Genomic DNA, 17888 nt, shown 5'->3' with positions numbered 1-17888 from the left:
ACAATGCACGTCCGCATGTATCCCGTGCCACCCAACGTGCTCTAGAAGGTGTAAGTCAACTACCCTGGCCAGCAAGATCTCCGGATCTGTCCCCCATTGAGCATGTTTGGGACTGGATGAAGCGTCGTCTCACGCGGTCTGCACGTCCAGCACGAACGCTGGTCCAACTGAGGCGCCAGGTGGAAATGGCATGGCAAGCCGTTCCACAGGACTACATCCAGCATCTCTACGATCGTCTCCATGGGAGAATAGCAGCCTGCATTGCTGCGAAAGGTGGATATACACTGTACTAGTGCCGACATTGTGCATGCTCTGTTGCCTGCGTCTATGTGCCTGTGGTTCTGTCAGTGTGATCATGTGATGTATCTGACCCCAGGAATGTGTCAATAAAGTTTCCCCTTCCTGGGACAATGAATTCACGGTGTTCTTATTTCAATTTCCAGGAGTGTAGATTTAAGCAAGGGCTATATAGAAAAACCTTGTCTGGGGTGTTCATGGATGTCCTCGCCTTCCATTTACAGGTACTAAGGATATGGGCTACAAATGTGAAGAACTTATTCTTGTCACGACTTTACTGACACGAACAGTACTACTACTACTACTACTACTACTAGTAGTAGTAGTAGTATAAAGAGAAAAAATGACGAGACTTCCTCAAATGGGGGAGCGTATGTGGTGTTTTCTGCGTTGTGGCAAATGTCGAGCACTTTAGGGGACTCGGCCGTTCATTGCTGGGTATGAGTTTCCCGCTACACAGTTCCCAAACCCGGACTTGGCGACAGCCGCAAGTTCTGTGACAATATTCCCTGGGCATGCTTCAGCTAGTGCATGAGGCACGAATGTGGAACTTTGTGTTTCGGGAGAATCTTTACTTAATCGCTCATATCGTGAGGATAGTAACTGCGTCTCAGTCAAGGGGTGCTTGTATGGTGGCTGGATGAACGACTGTTGAGAGGAACAGTCATTAGAGAGCATTATCTATGGCACGTACTGCGTCCCAACTGTATTAGGCTTGTCCACATCAGGCGGTGCTTTGTCTACATCACCATTTATTCACCAACTTCTTGTAGAACTTTTGTGGCACGTACCAATTCAAGCGAAAACTGTTCGATTGTTGAAGGTGGTGTGTCGGGAATTATGAACACCCGATTAAAAAAAAAGAGAACTCTGTTGAACGTTTCCCTAAGGTAAATAAAACAGTTAATAAAAGTTGCGGGGCACAGCTCACATGACAAAATGGGATTGTTAAAAAAAAAATAGGTAGGAGGATTCGTGTGAAGAAGTGTCACCCTGGTATATAGACAAAGATTTGTAAGGTCTGTCAGGTAAATCAGAAAGAATAAAGTGACTATATAATGGAAACAGGTACTTTGGTCCATGAAACCAACTTCTTAAAGGGTGAAAAAGAAGATGACAATAAATTACTGCAAATTTGCTCAGCACACTCAACTTCAACAAAGATTTAGTCACGTACATAGATTTCATGAACAGAATGAATCATTCACTGTGTCAGCGGAGTATGCGGTGTTTCGATGGTTCCTGCCAAATTACAGTTGTGTGCCTTACAGGGTTCAGAACCTGGGTGCCGGTTCAGCACCCAGTTTGAATCTCAGAGGGACTTACATCTCGAACAATTCGACAGCTTGTTTTTAAAGTAGTGTTTCGAAGTAACTGCGTTCATGCAGTTTAAATGTCCTTCGAGGTTATGTTTTACGAAGGTGGAAAGTGTAAACTGAAACCTAGGTTGGATTGTGATTCGACTGTTAATTCCTCGTAGTATTTGGAAAATCATTAAGCTGACTTCGTGCCTTAAACTTCTATGTAGCACTTAAGGACGTAGTTCACCGGAAGAGAAAGTATGGCGTGTTTCAGAGATATCAGAGTACTCGTCCTTGTAGATATCGAAACAAAGGAGTTGCAACATTTTGTTATAAACTGACTTGTCCACTGTTGCCACTGTCAGATTTGAAGCCATCAATCATGCGCAGCACGAAATTTGAAGTCTGTCCTGTGCTTCATTCATCGGGTTGAAATCAGGGCGTTATAGGCTACAGGTGTCAACCTATTCAATAAAACTTTTTTGAAGATTTTTATATACCTAGCACAGAAAAATAGAGACACAATATATCTTTTGGTTGACTGATTTTTTTCCAGTTCTGTGTGTAACAGATATATTTTTCTTCTTTCCATGCAGTCAGTTTGAATGTTTTACACAAATTTCGCCTATTACGTAGTTTCAGCGGTTATCAGTTCTGTTATCAAATGACAGCAGCACTTACATTAAAATATGAAACACGAGGCTAAAAGTGAACTCGTTTGGTGAATACTACTTATATTTCTTACATGAAATCTAAGTTCTCCTCAGTTCATTGCCCTAGGGTCCTCATTTCTTGATGTTTTATGACGCTGCGAAGTAAGTACGGTATTTAGAGAATATTGCTTTTGATATGAGCCACAACGTGCTCAAGAACCGCCCCCTGATCACGGCATGTGGTTAAAACAAAGAGGTCACTGCGTGCCACGATAGCTGGAATAGCTGTTTCCATTAGGCTCTCGCAATATGTTATTAGAGATTGTTAAAGGCACTTTGAGCTAAGTACAACTTGCCACTAGCCTGCCTTTCTTCGTAAGGTCTCATAGGCTGCTAGTTAGGGATGATAGACTATTCCACCGTATAAAGTACAGATTGCGATGGTTAATTTTATCGATGAGAGTGCTATGGCAGGGTGACGAAGGCTGAGCATATGCCCGTCATTAGAAACATGGTACCATCCAGGAAAGATGATGAAGTTTGATGATGCCCGGTATTCATTATATAAGGTATTCTGAGGCAGTTTTTGATTGCGGCTGTTTTTGGAAGTCGGCGGTTTTTTGTATATCGTCAAGATCTTTATTACTTATTTGTAGAGAAATGATCGCTGTTTTTGCTGTTCGCCTTGTGCTGTGCGCTGCGAAGCAGCTGAAGTAATCGATGATTTCGATGCAAAATGTTAACTGATATCTGTATCATTGTTCATGGTTCACTCATATACCATTAACTGCCCTTGCTTGTTAAGATTAGATTTATCACCTACAGCGCTACTTCTGTGCTCCACAAATTTCAGATCGCTATATGCTGCTTATTTGCACTCTTTCATACTCTATTAATAACAGTTACAATTGAGATCTCTGCCTCTATCCGCATTTCGGTTTCTCGGTGGTCCGTAGGCGAACAGAACAGCGGAATCATTCTAGACTTAACTAATAAAAACTACGTTGTTGCATTTTTTCGCCGTGACTGTAAGAAATATGTACATCTTTTTAATCTCTGTTGTTAAGTTTAATATTCTGCACATATTAAATTTCTAAGAACTAAAACAAAAATCAACGAAATTATTACAACAATGTTATTGAATGAATAATTGTGAAGTGGACAAGAGGTTGGTTCAAATGGCTCTGAGCACTATGGGACTTAACATCTGAGGTCATCAGTCCCCTAGAACTTAGAACTACTTAAGCCTAACTAATCTAAGGACGACACACACATCCATGCTCGAGGCAGGATTCGAACCTGCGACCGTAGCGGTCGCGCGGCTCCAGACTGTAGCGCCCAGACCCACTCGGCCACCACGGCCGGCTCAAGAGGTTGGACCAGCATTACTCTGCTATCTTAGAGAGTGCTCTTGTATAAGTAATACCACCATTGTAACAAATTCGTCTCCAATTTAAGGTCAGTTTTGAAATACAAAGTTTCTTTCTTTTATCCATCAATTTAGGGAGAAGCCGCAGGTAGATAACATCAAATGGCTATGACTCAATTAGGGTTTAACAACCATAAACTTTAGTATTGCATGGTGCAATGAAATTAATACTTTCCACGATATAAAAAGTTCATTCTGCAAAATCATTGAAATAACTTTGACAGAATTTACAACTAAATTTTGTAACTCTAGCAGTCGAGCAGACTCGCACGTCTCGCGGAAACAGAGGTCAGGTACGTAGGTAGTGTCACGCTCTGCACTTAACCGGCAGAAAATATAGGGAGCAGAAGGCTACACACAGCGTACACAGACGTCAGACTGTAGTTACGAATCGATGGACATGAAAGCGAGGCAGCAGTGGATAAGGGAGTGAGACAGGGTTGTAACCTATTCCCGATGTTTTGGCTCCAAAAAGAATCGTAATTTGTTGGCATAAAACAGGTCCGTAATTCTGCAACGTATTGACGTCAGTGAGATAGGCCTGTAGTTCTGCGCAACTGTTCTGCAACAGGTCATTGTTGCAGCGACCTATGAAAATCTCTAGAAGAGAATTTAGATCCTCCGCATGTTTAATAGTATGCTATTGGGTAATGTTTCATATCATCTGGCTTTTCCTTTGTCGTGCGACCTCAACTGTTTTTCAGCTCAACGCTCACTCACTTCTGTCTGTGCAATTTTTGCATTCGTGAGAGATATAAATTTAGAATCAAGTTTGTAGCATTCTCTGACAAAGCAGTCTCGGTGACAATATTTTAGGCATAATTTTGTTACCTCCATTTCCCGTGCCATATCGATCAGCGAGTCTCTGAATTGTAGCTTTGTTGTTGACTGACTGTACATAGAACTAAAATTCTTTGCAAGTCTTCTCTTCCAGATTTATTGACCTATTCTCACATAACTGACCTTACACTTCTGTTGTCTTCCTTTATTATTTTTATTAATGTTATTAATGTTTCGCTTGGCCCATTAAAGAACGCGTACAACCACTTCTTAGATTTAGCCTTATTTTCTTTCGTCGCTTCCTACAGCTTCATCTTGTCATTATGGGTCTATCATCGATCTAGTGTCCAACATTTTCTGAATTTCATAACTCAATCGGTAAAAATGGACGCCTTGTAGAACCACTTTGTTGTCTGTCTGTGAGTCTGTCCGTCTGTTAAGACCTTTTTTTCCTCGGGAACCGTTAGATATCTTAGGTTAACATTTATGGCAAATACTAAGGTTTACAGTCCATTGGCGGTGTAACAAAATTCAAGCTTCTAAGTAATGCAGTCAAAAGATACGGCTATTTATGTAATATATTTTGATACTCTCGAACTCATCTAAATTTATAGATGAACTATCTATAAACATACCATGATTAAATCTTTACGGTATTCTCAAGCGCGAACCCTACTCGCATTTGTCCAGTTTTTTTATTTTGACTTCTGTCTGTTAGTTGTTTGAACGTAAAGTTACAAGAGTCTGTACCTCGTCCATGCAGTTAACCGGTGAATCAACAGCGACTTACATGACATGTGTGTGTGTGTGTGTGTGTGTGTGTGTGTGTGTGTGTGTGTGTCTGCTAGCAATCTTCCTTACGGTTTTCATGTCCCGTTTGTGATGCTGCATATATATATTCTTTGTTGAAACTTCCTGGCAGATTAAAACTGTGTGCCCGACCGAGACTCGAACTCGGGACATTTGCCTTTCGCGGGCCAGTGCTCTACCACCTGAGCTACCGAAGCACGATTCACGCCCGGTCCTCACAGCTTTACTTCTGCCAGTATCTCGTCTCCTACCTTCCAAACTTTACAGAAGCTCTCCTGAGAACCTAGAGCACTTGCCCGCGAAAGGCAAAGGTCCCGAGTTCGAGTCTCGGTCGGGCACACAGTTTTAATCTGCCAGGAAGTTTCATATCAGCGCACACTCCGCTGAAGAGTGAAAATCTCGTTCTGGGATATTCTTTGTTAACTGTGAGACGTTCATTCTTCCTGCATTTCCATAAAATTCTAGATACCTTTTCCGTGCAATGAAACTGAATCGTTTCGTTGGGGAAAATAACTTTTGTACATCCAGATACCGACTTAGAACTTGGGTCCGAAAATTTTCTGTGATATATGCCGCTCCATTATCTGGATGACATTAAAGCCAATGTTAGATGACTTGTCAACTGCTTAGTTTGCTTCTGGTTGGTTCAAATGGCTCTGAGCACTATGGGACTCAACTGCTGTGGTCATAAGTCCCCTAGAACTTAGAACTACTTAAACCTAACTAACCTAAGGACAGCACACAACACCCAGCCATCACGAGGGAGAGAAAATCCCTGACCCCGCCGGGAATCGAACCCGGGAACCCGGGCGTGGGAAGCGAGAACGCTACCGCACGACCACGAGATGCGGGCTTTGCTTCTGGGAGTGCGACTGTTTGGTAATAGCGTAATTCGTCTACATATACACGACTACTATGCAGTTCACACTTAAGCGCCTGGTAGATGGTTCTTTGAACGACATTCAGATTATTTCTCTACAGTCCCACTTCTTAACAGCGCCCGGTAATAATGAACATTTAATCTTTCTGTACGAGCTCTGATTTCTCTTATTTTATTATGATTATGATTTGTACCCATGTAGGTTGGCGACAATAAAGTATTATCACATTCAGAGGAGGACGTTTGTGATTGAAATTTCGTGAAAATATTTCGCCCCAAGGAAAATCGCCTTCGAAATTTCGTGAAAATACTTCGCCCCAAGGAAAATCGCCTTTGCTTTAATGACTGCCATCCCAACTCTGTTATCATATCCGTGACACTCTCTCTCCTATTTCGCGATAATACAAAACAAGCTGTCCTTCGTTTAACTTTTTCGATGTTCTCCGTCAATCCTATCCGGGAAGAAACCAATTGAGCACAGCAGTACTCTAGTAGCGGACGAACAAGCGTAGTGCAGCCAGTCTCTTTTGCCTCTTCTACGCGTTCTGCCACTAAACCGTAGTCTTTGGTTTGCCTTCCCCACAACATTATGTATGTGATCTTTCAGCTTAATTTATTCGTAATTATAATTCCTATGTATTTAGTCGAAGTGACAGCCTTTAAATTTGTGTGATTTTCGTGTAGTCGAAATTTAACGGATTTCTTTGTGCACTGATGTGGATGACTTAACACTTTTCTTTATTCAGAGACGACTGCTAATTTTCGAACAATTCAGGTATCGTTTCTAACCATTTTGCAATTTATTTTGATTTTCTGATGACTTTACTAGACGGTAAATGACAGCATCAGCTGCAATCGTTCTAAGAGGGCTGCTCAGATTATCTTCTAAATTGTTTATGTAGATTAGGAACAGATTAAAGCCTGCAATACTTGCGAGGGTGGACGGGGATGGCGGATATCGCTTCTGTCGATGATTTTCCATCGATTACTACGAACTGTGACCACTCTTAGAGGAAATCTCTGAAGCGATATTCCAGAGGTACGCAAAATGAATTGAAATGATCGTATGGCATTGCCGGCCGGAAGGCCCCATCCGTGGAAGTTCGTCTGCCGAGTGCGAGTCTTATAACAGTCGACGCCACATTGAGCGACTAGCGTGGCGGTGAGGAAAAAAAAATGGCTCTGAGCACTATGGGACTCAACATCTTAGGTCATAAGTCCCCTAGAACTTAGAACTACTTAAACCTAACTAACCTAAGGACATCACACACACCCATGCCCGAGGCAGGATTCGAACCTGCGACCGTAGCAGTCCCGCGGTTCCGGACTGCAGCGCCAGAACCGCTAGACCACCTCGGCCGGCGGCGGTGAGGAAATGACGATGAGGACAACACAACACCCACTCTACGAGCAGAGAAAATATCCATCCCGGCCAGGGGTGCATGGGAGGCAAGCACGTAACCACTCAACTAAGCAGGCAGGTACGCACTGTTATTAGAAGTATCTTGTGAGGAACAGTGACAGAAACGTTATGGAAATCTAGAACTATGAAATCGATTTGAGATCCACTGTCGATAGCATTCATTACTTCGTCCGAATAGAGAGCTCTGCTTCACAAGAATGATATTTTCTGAATCCGTACTGACTGTCTGCCACTTGACTTATCTTGGAGCTAATTCATAATGTTTGAACACAGTATATGTTCCAAAATCTTACTACAAGTCGGCGTTAGTGATACGGGTACGTAATTCAAAGGATTACTAATATTTCTTTTCCCGAGTGTCGGTGTGACCAGTACAGCTTTCCAATCTCGGTATGCCTCGGGTTTTCGACCCCTGCCCACCCTGTCTCCACCAACTCAGAACTGAAGACTCTAATCACTTAAAAAAAAAGAAAGTTGCATGTGGAACTGTAGTTCATACGTCCTAGCTTCAAATAAAAATAATCGGTAAAGCACTTGTCCGCGAAAGGCAAAGGTCCCGAGTTCGAGTCTCGGTCCGGCACACAGTTTTAATCTGCCTGGAAGTTTCATGTCAGCACACACTCGGCTGCAGAGTGAAAATCTCATTATGGATAAGTTATGTATCGATTATTTGGGTCTGTTATGGGGTACTAGAAATGGTAGCAAATAACGAGTTTGAGGTCGTCAGTGAATTTAGTCGTTTTTATGGCTGATCCCCATTAACACTAAGAATGCGGGCTTTACGATTCAGCTTTTGGGAAGCACATTTGCACGTTTTAGTCCACTAACAGTTTTAGTTGTAACGCACCTGCTTTTGTTTTCAGGGAATTCAGGCATTCTTGCTTTCAGAATGCTGGTACACTTGTCACCGTGGTTCCCTAATATCCCATACCCTTCCTTTTCTGAGCCAGTCAGTCGCAACATATAAGGCAACCCTTATAATTTACCACAGTAAAGATTAAAATAAGTTGGATGAGTCACTTAACTGGGTACATTTTGCGTTGAATATGGCAGAGCACGAATCACATAAAGCCACTACAGGCAGTTAGGTTGTAGCCTATCCCATTAATTCTCCTATTATCAAAAAGTGTTCGAATGTGTGTGAAATCTTATGGGACTTAACTGCTAAGGTCATCAGTCCCTAAGCTTACACACCTAAATTATCCTATGGACAAACACACACACCCATGCCCGAGGGAGGACTCGAACCTCCGCCGGGGCCAGCCGTCCTATTATTATCAGACTGCGGGGAATAAATGATCTCCTTCTGAGAATGTGGACGCTGCCACCATCACAAATAATTGTGAGAGAGGCGTAACAACATTAAACTGGCTCACTGCCGGCAAGCAGAACGGTACAACCGTGGGAGGCGTCCTACCTCTTTTAAAATTGGCGACTTGAGCCTCGTTAAAAGCTTCAAAAGGCCCAGTAGGGTTGCAGAGAGGGTTATGGGGAAGATGCTCCCGAGATTTGTTGCGACATTCCGAATTGCTGAGATGCCTCGTCAAGTCTCATTTGTGGTTGAGAATGTGGCTACGAGGCAGCGAACTCGGATTCATGTAAGCCAGATCAAGGCTCATGGCCACAGGGCGAGGTAGTGGCAGCTTCGAGCTGAGTTCAGCCCCCCCCCCCCCCCATCCTTCCACACTAACTTTTTTAAGTGGAGATGGATAAGTCGGTTTGGTGCTGGCTCTGTGTTGGCGGCATCAGTAAACGTTTTTGCAATTGCGGGCAGAGTCCGCAGGGAGTGTAAGGGAGCCGTGCTGAAGCTGATGTCCGGGTCTTCTAGGTGCAAGGGGCAAACCTCATTCTCATTCTCACTCAGCTATGCGCAGCCTGTGTATTCTCGCGCCCAGCATCACTTGTGATTTACGTGAAACAATGGTGCCTTGGCAGAGCTGAGTAATTTGCTGGACGTCGAACGTACTTGGTTACTTCGGGACGAGGTGTGACATGGAGCACTCTGAGGTATGGTGGCCGCAGATGACGGGGTCGCTTGAGGAAGCTGTTGGTCCAAACTGCTGGACGCATCATTTGGCAGCGTGCTGCTGGCAGAAGGTGAGCATCACGTGTCTTTAGTGCGTGAGTTGTTGCCTTGAAAACAAGCTGCTTATCCGGGCAACTGTCTCCGCGTGTTATTGTCCTAATGATTCACTTTCAATACAATTTGTATATTGTATTGTGATTTTAATTACTAGTTTCTGATGGCCACTTGCTCTCTGCCAAACTTCTGAGTTGTTGAACGTTAATCTTAGCACAGACTGTAAGTTGTGGAACTCACATTTCTTGTTTGCCTCATTGTGAACTGTTGTGTACTGTCACAAGTACATCAGCTGTTGATTCTAAATCATTTGTCTGCTGTGGTGCAGAAACTGCTATTGAGCTTTCTGTAAAGTTTAGCTTAGTTAAATTCACGAAGTTGAAGTTTTCCAAAGGGCTAGCATTATTTAAATGTTCTTAAAAGAGTTCGTTATGTACTGTTAAGATCACAAGTCATAAATTTTACTTGTTGCTTAGTATTTTTAAGGTTCCTTGTTTTAAAGATTCTTTTATTATCCAGAGACAAACTTAAAGGTTTCATTATTTAAGGTCTCGATGCTCAGTTATTTAAAGAAATCCTTGGAACTTCATTATGTAAGCTATTTATGGCCGATTCGGGCTAGCATTAAGATTTTATGTTTTGCATCTTTTACAATGATCCTCCTCTCTGATTTAGTTGTCCCTTAACTGTCCAAGGGGACCAATTTGAGAATCCGTTCCCTGTGCATCGGAACTGCATCGTTGTAAAATTAAAATTCTCTCCTTTACTCTAAGAGCTGTTTTATACTAAAAATACCGTCAATGCAGGATCGTCCTTTTCTAAAACCTATTTGTTCTTCTAATAAAATTGTTACAGAGATACAACGCGGGCTATTATTTAAGATAGTACTATAGATTTTGTAACCTGTGTTAACGAGGCTAATTCCTCTGCTGTTGTTTGAGTAGCTTCAGTTGCCTGTCTTGAATGTGGAAAAAATTTTAGCTTTTACATTTAATTTTATTTTACGTAATTTTCTAATTTAAAATGAAAAGAAATTGAAGATAATACGAAATAAGTAATGGTATCATACTTGCAGCGACCCTATGTACCTTTCAATATGAAGACAAAAGAACTGGAGAAGTTACGAGTTGAACGGTTGTCTTCCATCTGCCGACCGTTGCTAGCAAATGAACCTGGCGCCTTTAAATGATGACACGTTGGCTGTTACAGCGAGCTGAGCATCGAGAACTGGATGTTGCCTGCCGCATACGCAGGGCACCTGTCCAACCTGGTGTGGGTGAAGCCGCCGTGGGCAAAGCAGATGCAGGACGGAGCCTCGCAGTTCGTCATCGGGCGCGACACCACCACGGGAGAAATCAGGTCGGTTTGCAAAGCCGCTGGCCACTGCCGTGCCCCGCACTGTTGCTGATGTCGTCACTCCCCCTGAAAACTGTCTCTCCTAACCGTCTCTGTAATCTCACTGCCGTTACGTGATAGAGAAATGAAACACATTTAAAGTATACATTTTTCAAGGCAGAGAAATCGGGAGAAATCTGAGTAGCTCTCAGAGAGCGCGAGTGGAACCACGTCGTAGGGGCAGACCATCGTTTTTTTCAATTACAAACTGTGACGCTACATGAAAAGTAGACATGAACAGCGTGGGATACGTGAAACATGTTTCTGTTTTAGGTGTAATGTCTTTTTACTTCTTCCCTGTTCGAGAAGCTGTTCCCTGTTATGGAAGGTGTGACAGAATGTGTTCGCAGTGGTGATGGAACAGTAGTACAATGAATAATAATATACAGGGTGAAAAGTATTTAAACCGACAAACTCTGGGAGGTTGTAGGGGCCATCAAAACAAATATTTTTCGCTAGTGTCATTTTGTCCTAAGAGGTGTATTTAAACCGGTAGAGGGAGATTTCTCTGGCGGCAAATTAATCAAACCAACAAACACTTTTCCATTTTTTATGACCAAGAGACAACACATTAACACAACCCAATTTCAATTACAGTAGAGTTTTAAAAATGCCTCCATTGACACGTAAACAAAGGTTACACAGTCGGATCATGTTCCGTCCGACACGGGCAAAAACCCCAAAAGTACCTGAATTGTTCCTGCTGCTGCTACTATCCGGGTAACCAGATCCTCTTCTGATGCAACAGGCGTCGCGTAAACAAGGTTGCGCATCTTTCCCCACACAAAAAAGTCCAGAGGGGACATATCTGGGGATGGAGCAGGCCATGGTACAGGACCACCTCCGCCAATCCACATTTCTGGGAACCGTCGGTCCAGGAATAGACGCACACGACGACTGAAATGTGCCGGCGCCCCGTCATGTTGGAACCACATGTCTTGTATGGAGCGGGATGTCTTCCAGAAGTTCTGGCAATGCTCTGGCGAGAAAATTGTAATAGGGCCTGCCATTTAATGGCCTAGGTAGCAGAAACGGCCCAATGAAACAGTCCCCAACAACACCGACCCACACATTAACGAAGAACCGCACTTGATGAGCGCTAGTAACTGTGGCATGTGGGCTATCCTCACTCCAAACATGTGAATTGTGCATGTTGAAGACTCCATCACACCCGAACGCTGCTTCATCGGTAAACAACACAGAGGATCGAAATCTAGGATGCATTTCACACTGTTCCAGGTACCACTGCGAAAACTGTGTCCTGGGTGGATAATCAAGTGGTTCCAGGTTGTGGACACACTGTAAGTGAAATGGACTTAACAATTGCTCTCCAAGGACTGTTCTTACATTCGTCTGATTCGTCCCCATGTTACGTGCAGTGGCACGAGTGCTGATTGAAGAGTCCCGCTCCACATGCTGCGAGACAGCTTCCTCAAATTGCAGCGTTCTTATCGTGCGACGGCGTCCCTGTCCAGATAATCTGCTAAATGACCCGGTCTCACGCAGACGTTGGTACACAGCAGCAAAGGTCGTATGATGCGGGATACGGCGATTAGGATATTGTTGTTGATAAACCCGCTGTGCAGCTCGCCCGTTGTGGTGCGCTACGTGGTACGCACCAACCATATCAGTGTACTCACTCCAGGGGTGTCGCTCCATTAGTAAACAGAGACAATGCACTACTACACTGGTGGACAGCAGTTGCCTACATCTGAAGAGCGTAATACGGCCTCCACCGGATTAAATAATCCTCATAGGAAAAATGACACTAGGAAAAAATATTTGTTTTGATGTCCACTACAACCTCCCAGAGTTTGTCGGTTTAAATACTTCTCACCCTGTAGATTGCTTAGTGAGGCTACCCGTAATTAGATATTCCACTCATCTCTTACAACATGAATATTTATTTTGTTGTCTAACATACTTGACCTTCATGGATTATCTTCCGAGAGCAAATGGAAACTGTTAGTTTATGGAAGTAGTTTCCTGGACATCTCCTTGCACTACAATAAACTTTCGCGGTTCAGTTTTAGCAGTAGCTGATGTGGTTTAAGGCATAATAATTTCTTGGTATGGTACGTAGTGAAAGACTTTTGGATTATTGAAAGCTCCAAGAACCTGAATCCTAGTCAACATTTTTTAGACTTAGAAATTTTCTAAGTTATGTTTTGGAATTAACGTCCCCAAATAAAAAGTCTCATATTCTAAGACATTTCTACAATTTACATACAGCCTTCCACTAATTATTACTAAGTCTTAAAAATAGTAAACTTGTGCAAGGCTTTTTTCTAAGTAGTTATTTCTCTAAACATTTTTTCGTCTTTTGAATTGCGACGGTAAAACATTCTGTTCAAGAAACGTCGTTCTATTCGTAAACGAGTTTTCGTTTCTCTTCCTTTCTTTCTTTCGCTCAGTTTTCCCCATAAATTCTACATCAGTGACTGTTGTAGACTGGAGGCGCCGGCCTGGGTGGCCGAGCGGTTCTAGGCGCTGCAGTCTGCAACCGCGCGACCGCTACGGTCGCAGGTTCGAATCCTGCCTCGGGCATTGATGTGTGTGATGTCCTTAGGTTAGTTAGGTTTAAGTAGTTCTAAGTTCTAGGGGACTGATGACCTTAGAAGTTAAGTCCCATAGTGCTCAGAGACATTTGAACCATTTTAGACTGGGGGCGTTCATTTTGATAACAATCTTGCTGCCCTTCAAAAAGACTAATAAAGGTGTCTTGGTCCGACAAATGCGTGGGTGCTAAGGCAGCACACACATAATGGAAGTAAGACAGAATACTGAGTAGTAACGTGATGACTGGGTGTTCTGTGCTGTCCTTAGGTTGGTTCGGTTTAAGAAGTTCTAGGGGACTGATGACCATAGATGTTAAGTCCCATAGTGCTCAGAGCCATTTTGAACTGAGTAGTAAATATATTACACAACTTTGGCAACGCTGGCTGCAGCAATTGTAGAATGCAGGTTTAACTTATCTTTTGTTTTGATTACTGTTCCAGGAACATAAGCTAAATAATGTTCTCCGAACCAAATTCGGAAGAAAACTAAACTTCTGTCTCGGTATGCTATTCGAAGAACAATTCCAAACTAATAGTGCTCTGTTAAATCTCTAGGCAGGCGGTCTCTGACGATACACGATAATTCTATTCACTGTTCTGCTTCTACTGAAGACTAACCATCATCTGTCTATCTGGCAGTATTTCTATCTCACACGACAACTTGAAAACACGACGAACGTTCTGCAGGAACTCCCTAGCACGCTCTGACTGACTTACAACGTGCAACTCGTAACTTCTGCTCTTGCACGGTTACTTAAGCGCACGTCTCTTCCTAGTGGCACTGCCGCTCCAGGGGGCACGATTCTCGCGGGCAGCGTGATTGGCTGGTTCAAATGGCTCTGAGCACTATGGGACTTAACATCTTAGGTCATCAGTGCCCTAGAACCTAGAACTACTTAAACCTAACTAACCTAAAGACATCACACACACCCATGCCCGAGGCAGGATTCGAACCTGCGACCTTAGCGGTCGACTGTTCAATCCCGCGTCCGCCCATCCTGATTTAGGTTTTCCGTGATTTCCCTAAATCACTCCAGGCAAATGCCGGGATAGGTTTCTCTGAAAGGGCACGGCCGACTTCCTTCCCCATCCTTCCCTAATCCGATGAGACCGATGACCTCGCTGTCTGGTCTCTTTCCCCAAACAATCCAATCCGTAGCGGTCGCGCGGTTCCAGACTGTAGCGCCTAGAACCGCTCGGCCACCCCGGCCGGCGCAGCGTGATTGGCTTGTGCGCAGCGATATTCCTGTTAAGGGCGGATGTCCACGGTACTTCTGGAACCACCTGTCGCGAACTCTTCTTGTGTGGTATCTCAGTGCAACACAGTGCCCACGTCTCATTCTTTTCCCTCCTTATCGGCTTCGTCTGGGTATCTAAAAAAAATGGTTCAAATGGTTCTGAGCACTATGGGACTCAACTGCTGAGGTCATAAGTCCCCTAGAACTTAGAACTACTTAAACCTAACTAACCTAAGGACAACACAAACATCCATGCCCGAGGCAGGATTCGAACCTGCGACCGTAGCGGTCGCGCGGTTCCAGACTGTAGCGCCAGAACCGCCCGGCCACCAGCGGCCGGCCTGGGTATCTAATTTTGTGCATCTTCGTTAAGGTCACTGTCTATGCAATGAAAAACGGATATTATGAGTTGGCGTCTCTAAAAACTTCTAAACTGCAGGGCTCCAGATGGAATGGCGATGTTTACATATTACGAGCAGCTGCATGTGAACGTCTTTCAGGGCAGCTGTCAGATACAGAACGGCCCTCACTCATTATTTATTTATTCGAATAGGCGTTTTACGGAGCAAGCTAAATCAGTGTTTAAATTCTGCTTCATGCATTCTTCTTCCTCTTCACCGACATTCGTTTCATATGTTCAGATCCTGTGTGATGGATAGCCGGACATTTCATCCACACGGGAAATGAAAACCACTTTGTGAGTGTTTGGATAACTAAATCATTCATAAGTACATGTCATACACTATAGGCCATAAAAATTGAATAACCATGAAGGCTGCATGCAATAAATGTTAAATTGCTATCAAGACTACTGATTACGTGGATATGCAAATGATAATCGTTTCAACACAACCGCACAAGATACGTTGTAGTAACGCCGTCTACATTCTGTATGTAAGGAAAGGTTACACAGCGAGCTTCTCATCGAGAAATTGCTTTTGTGTGCTAATTGTTTGTGAGAAAATTTCGTTGTGAGGGGCAGTCAGTACATTTCCGATTGAGAGTGTTGCTACAGCGTCTATGCAACTTCGCTCCTCTTCGATGGGGGTATACAAGCACCGACATGTAGGAATTGGTTTAGTGTGGAATTCTTGTCTTTTCGACTTGATTGCGCTGCACGCGGAAAATTGAACTATGGCGACGCTATTACAAAATGCTTCCAAACGGGATCAACATGGCTGCCGAAGAACCAACACTGGTAGAAATCCATCGGAGAATAAAGAATGTGTATGGGACAGTGGTGTCAACCATTGTCCTCGTCCCAAGGCGTTAAAGAGTAAGCTATCTGCTGGTAAGGTGATGCTTACCTTTTTCTTTGATTGCCGACCGCTGTGGCCGAGCGGTTCTAGGCGCTTCAGTCCCGAACCGCGCTACTGCTACAGTCAAAGGTTCGAATCCTGCCTCGGGCATGGATGTGTGTGATGTCCTTAGACTAGTTAGGTTTAAGTAGTTCTAAGTCTAGGGTACCGATGACCTCAGATGTTAAGTCCCACAGTGCTCAGAGGCATTTGAACCATTTTGTTGTTTGATTACCGGGGCCCATTGTTTATTGATTTCAAGGAACTGGTGTTTTCTTCACTGGGCAATGCGATTATCACACCTTCAGTCCTTTCAAAGGTCTTAAGAATTCGACTATTGTATGTGCAGCAGGCAGTTACAGACTTCTTCACGTAGCAGGACACGGTGTTCTACCATACGGGAATCTTCTACCTGGTGCGTCGGTAGGATGATTGCCTCACTGCACACGGCGATTTTGCTGATTGGCGTACCGATTCTGGACTGTACGTTCTTATAACGGCAACTTTTTTATTGCCCCTTACACCTCTTGTGTAAGAAGGAGAAACTTCTACAAGGGTATTCCGACCTCGACAGCGGCAGGGTCGTGGCTTATCGAGACTTCGATTTATCGTTCCGCTATATTGCTCCTCCCGCTGGTCGACGTTCCACGGTTGTCATACGAATATGGATCCATGGGTTCAGGAAAGCCATACTCAAAGCCCTGCTGGATCTCAACGGCCCCGAGCGATTAGCGCTCTAGTGCAGAATCGTCCAGCCGCTCCATGTTCCTTGAGTCAGTATGTGGATTTATTTGCAGCAACACAAGTATTCACACAGATATTTCGACGACGTCATGACGGCGGCCATTGTTACAGCTTTCCTTGACGTGGCACCAGTGAAAGACCAATCTGAGCACGGGAGTATCTCCACGCCGTCTTTTTAGACGAGTCCCTTTTCTGCGTGCAGTACCACGATGGCCTATCCGTGTGTGGGGGCTCCGAGGACAACGGACGTTGTCAGATTGCATTCGTCATCAGCATAAGGGTCCAACATCTGGCGCAACGGTGGCGTCGCAAGCCTTTGGGTACACAACACACTACTACATCTAGTTCGTGTAGCAGGTAAATTTAGCCAGCAGCCTTTACATTTCTGACGTGTTGTTGTGGCCGGGTGCTATATCCTATGTTCGAGATCTCGGTGACGATATCATTCAAAAAATTAACGTAAGACAGTATGTTACCTGTGCCACAGAATAGATAGTACACAGAATGGAAACTCGACTGCAGTTACTGCACCAAAATTTAGTGCACATGCGCGAAGTCTGCCATATTGAAACAGAGTAAATAGGTATGTCTGAAGCCAAAGGTGAACGGATAAGTTTTGGGTATTTTATTAATAATGAATTTTAGCTGTTGCCCTTACCTAACAGTTATTTGATGCCCTGTGAAAGTAAGAAATACAGAATGTGTCCCACATAAAACCGGTACATCTCACGTCTGAGTTACGTAACAATGAACTAACTAAAAAGGAATAGATAATAGCAATGTTAGAAAAACATGTAATTACCTGTTTATAATAGGACTCAGATTCACATGAATCTGACAATTCTTGTAATTCTTCTTCTGACAATTCCCGCAGTACTTTCTCATAGTCTTCAGAACGTACAATTAGACGGTGCCTGTCGAATGTCTTCTTTATCTCCATTTCCACGCTTTTATGAGACCTAATGAAACACATGTTTTTGTAAAAGCAATATATTGTAGCAA

At 43.7% G+C, this 17888-nt stretch overlaps 1 protein-coding gene across 1 annotated transcript in view; it reads left to right on the top strand.

Annotated features, from left to right (window-relative positions):
- LOC126252334 (UPF0489 protein C5orf22 homolog) overlaps positions 1 to 11061 on the top strand; it is a 165360-nt gene extending 154299 nt beyond the window's left edge. Inside the window, exon 3 of the mRNA XM_049953221.1 lies at positions 10863 to 11061. Coding sequence (XP_049809178.1) covers positions 10863 to 11061 — 199 coding nt within the window. The remainder of the gene's footprint in view (positions 1 to 10862) is intronic.
- Positions 11062 to 17888: the final 6827 nt, after the last annotated feature.

Source organism: Schistocerca nitens, chromosome 4 (genome assembly GCF_023898315.1).
Source record: "Schistocerca nitens isolate TAMUIC-IGC-003100 chromosome 4, iqSchNite1.1, whole genome shotgun sequence".
Lineage (NCBI taxonomy): Eukaryota > Metazoa > Arthropoda > Insecta > Orthoptera > Acrididae > Schistocerca > Schistocerca nitens.
The sequence above is the reverse complement of the archived record's forward strand: the minus strand, read 5'-3'. Positions and strand labels throughout refer to the sequence as shown.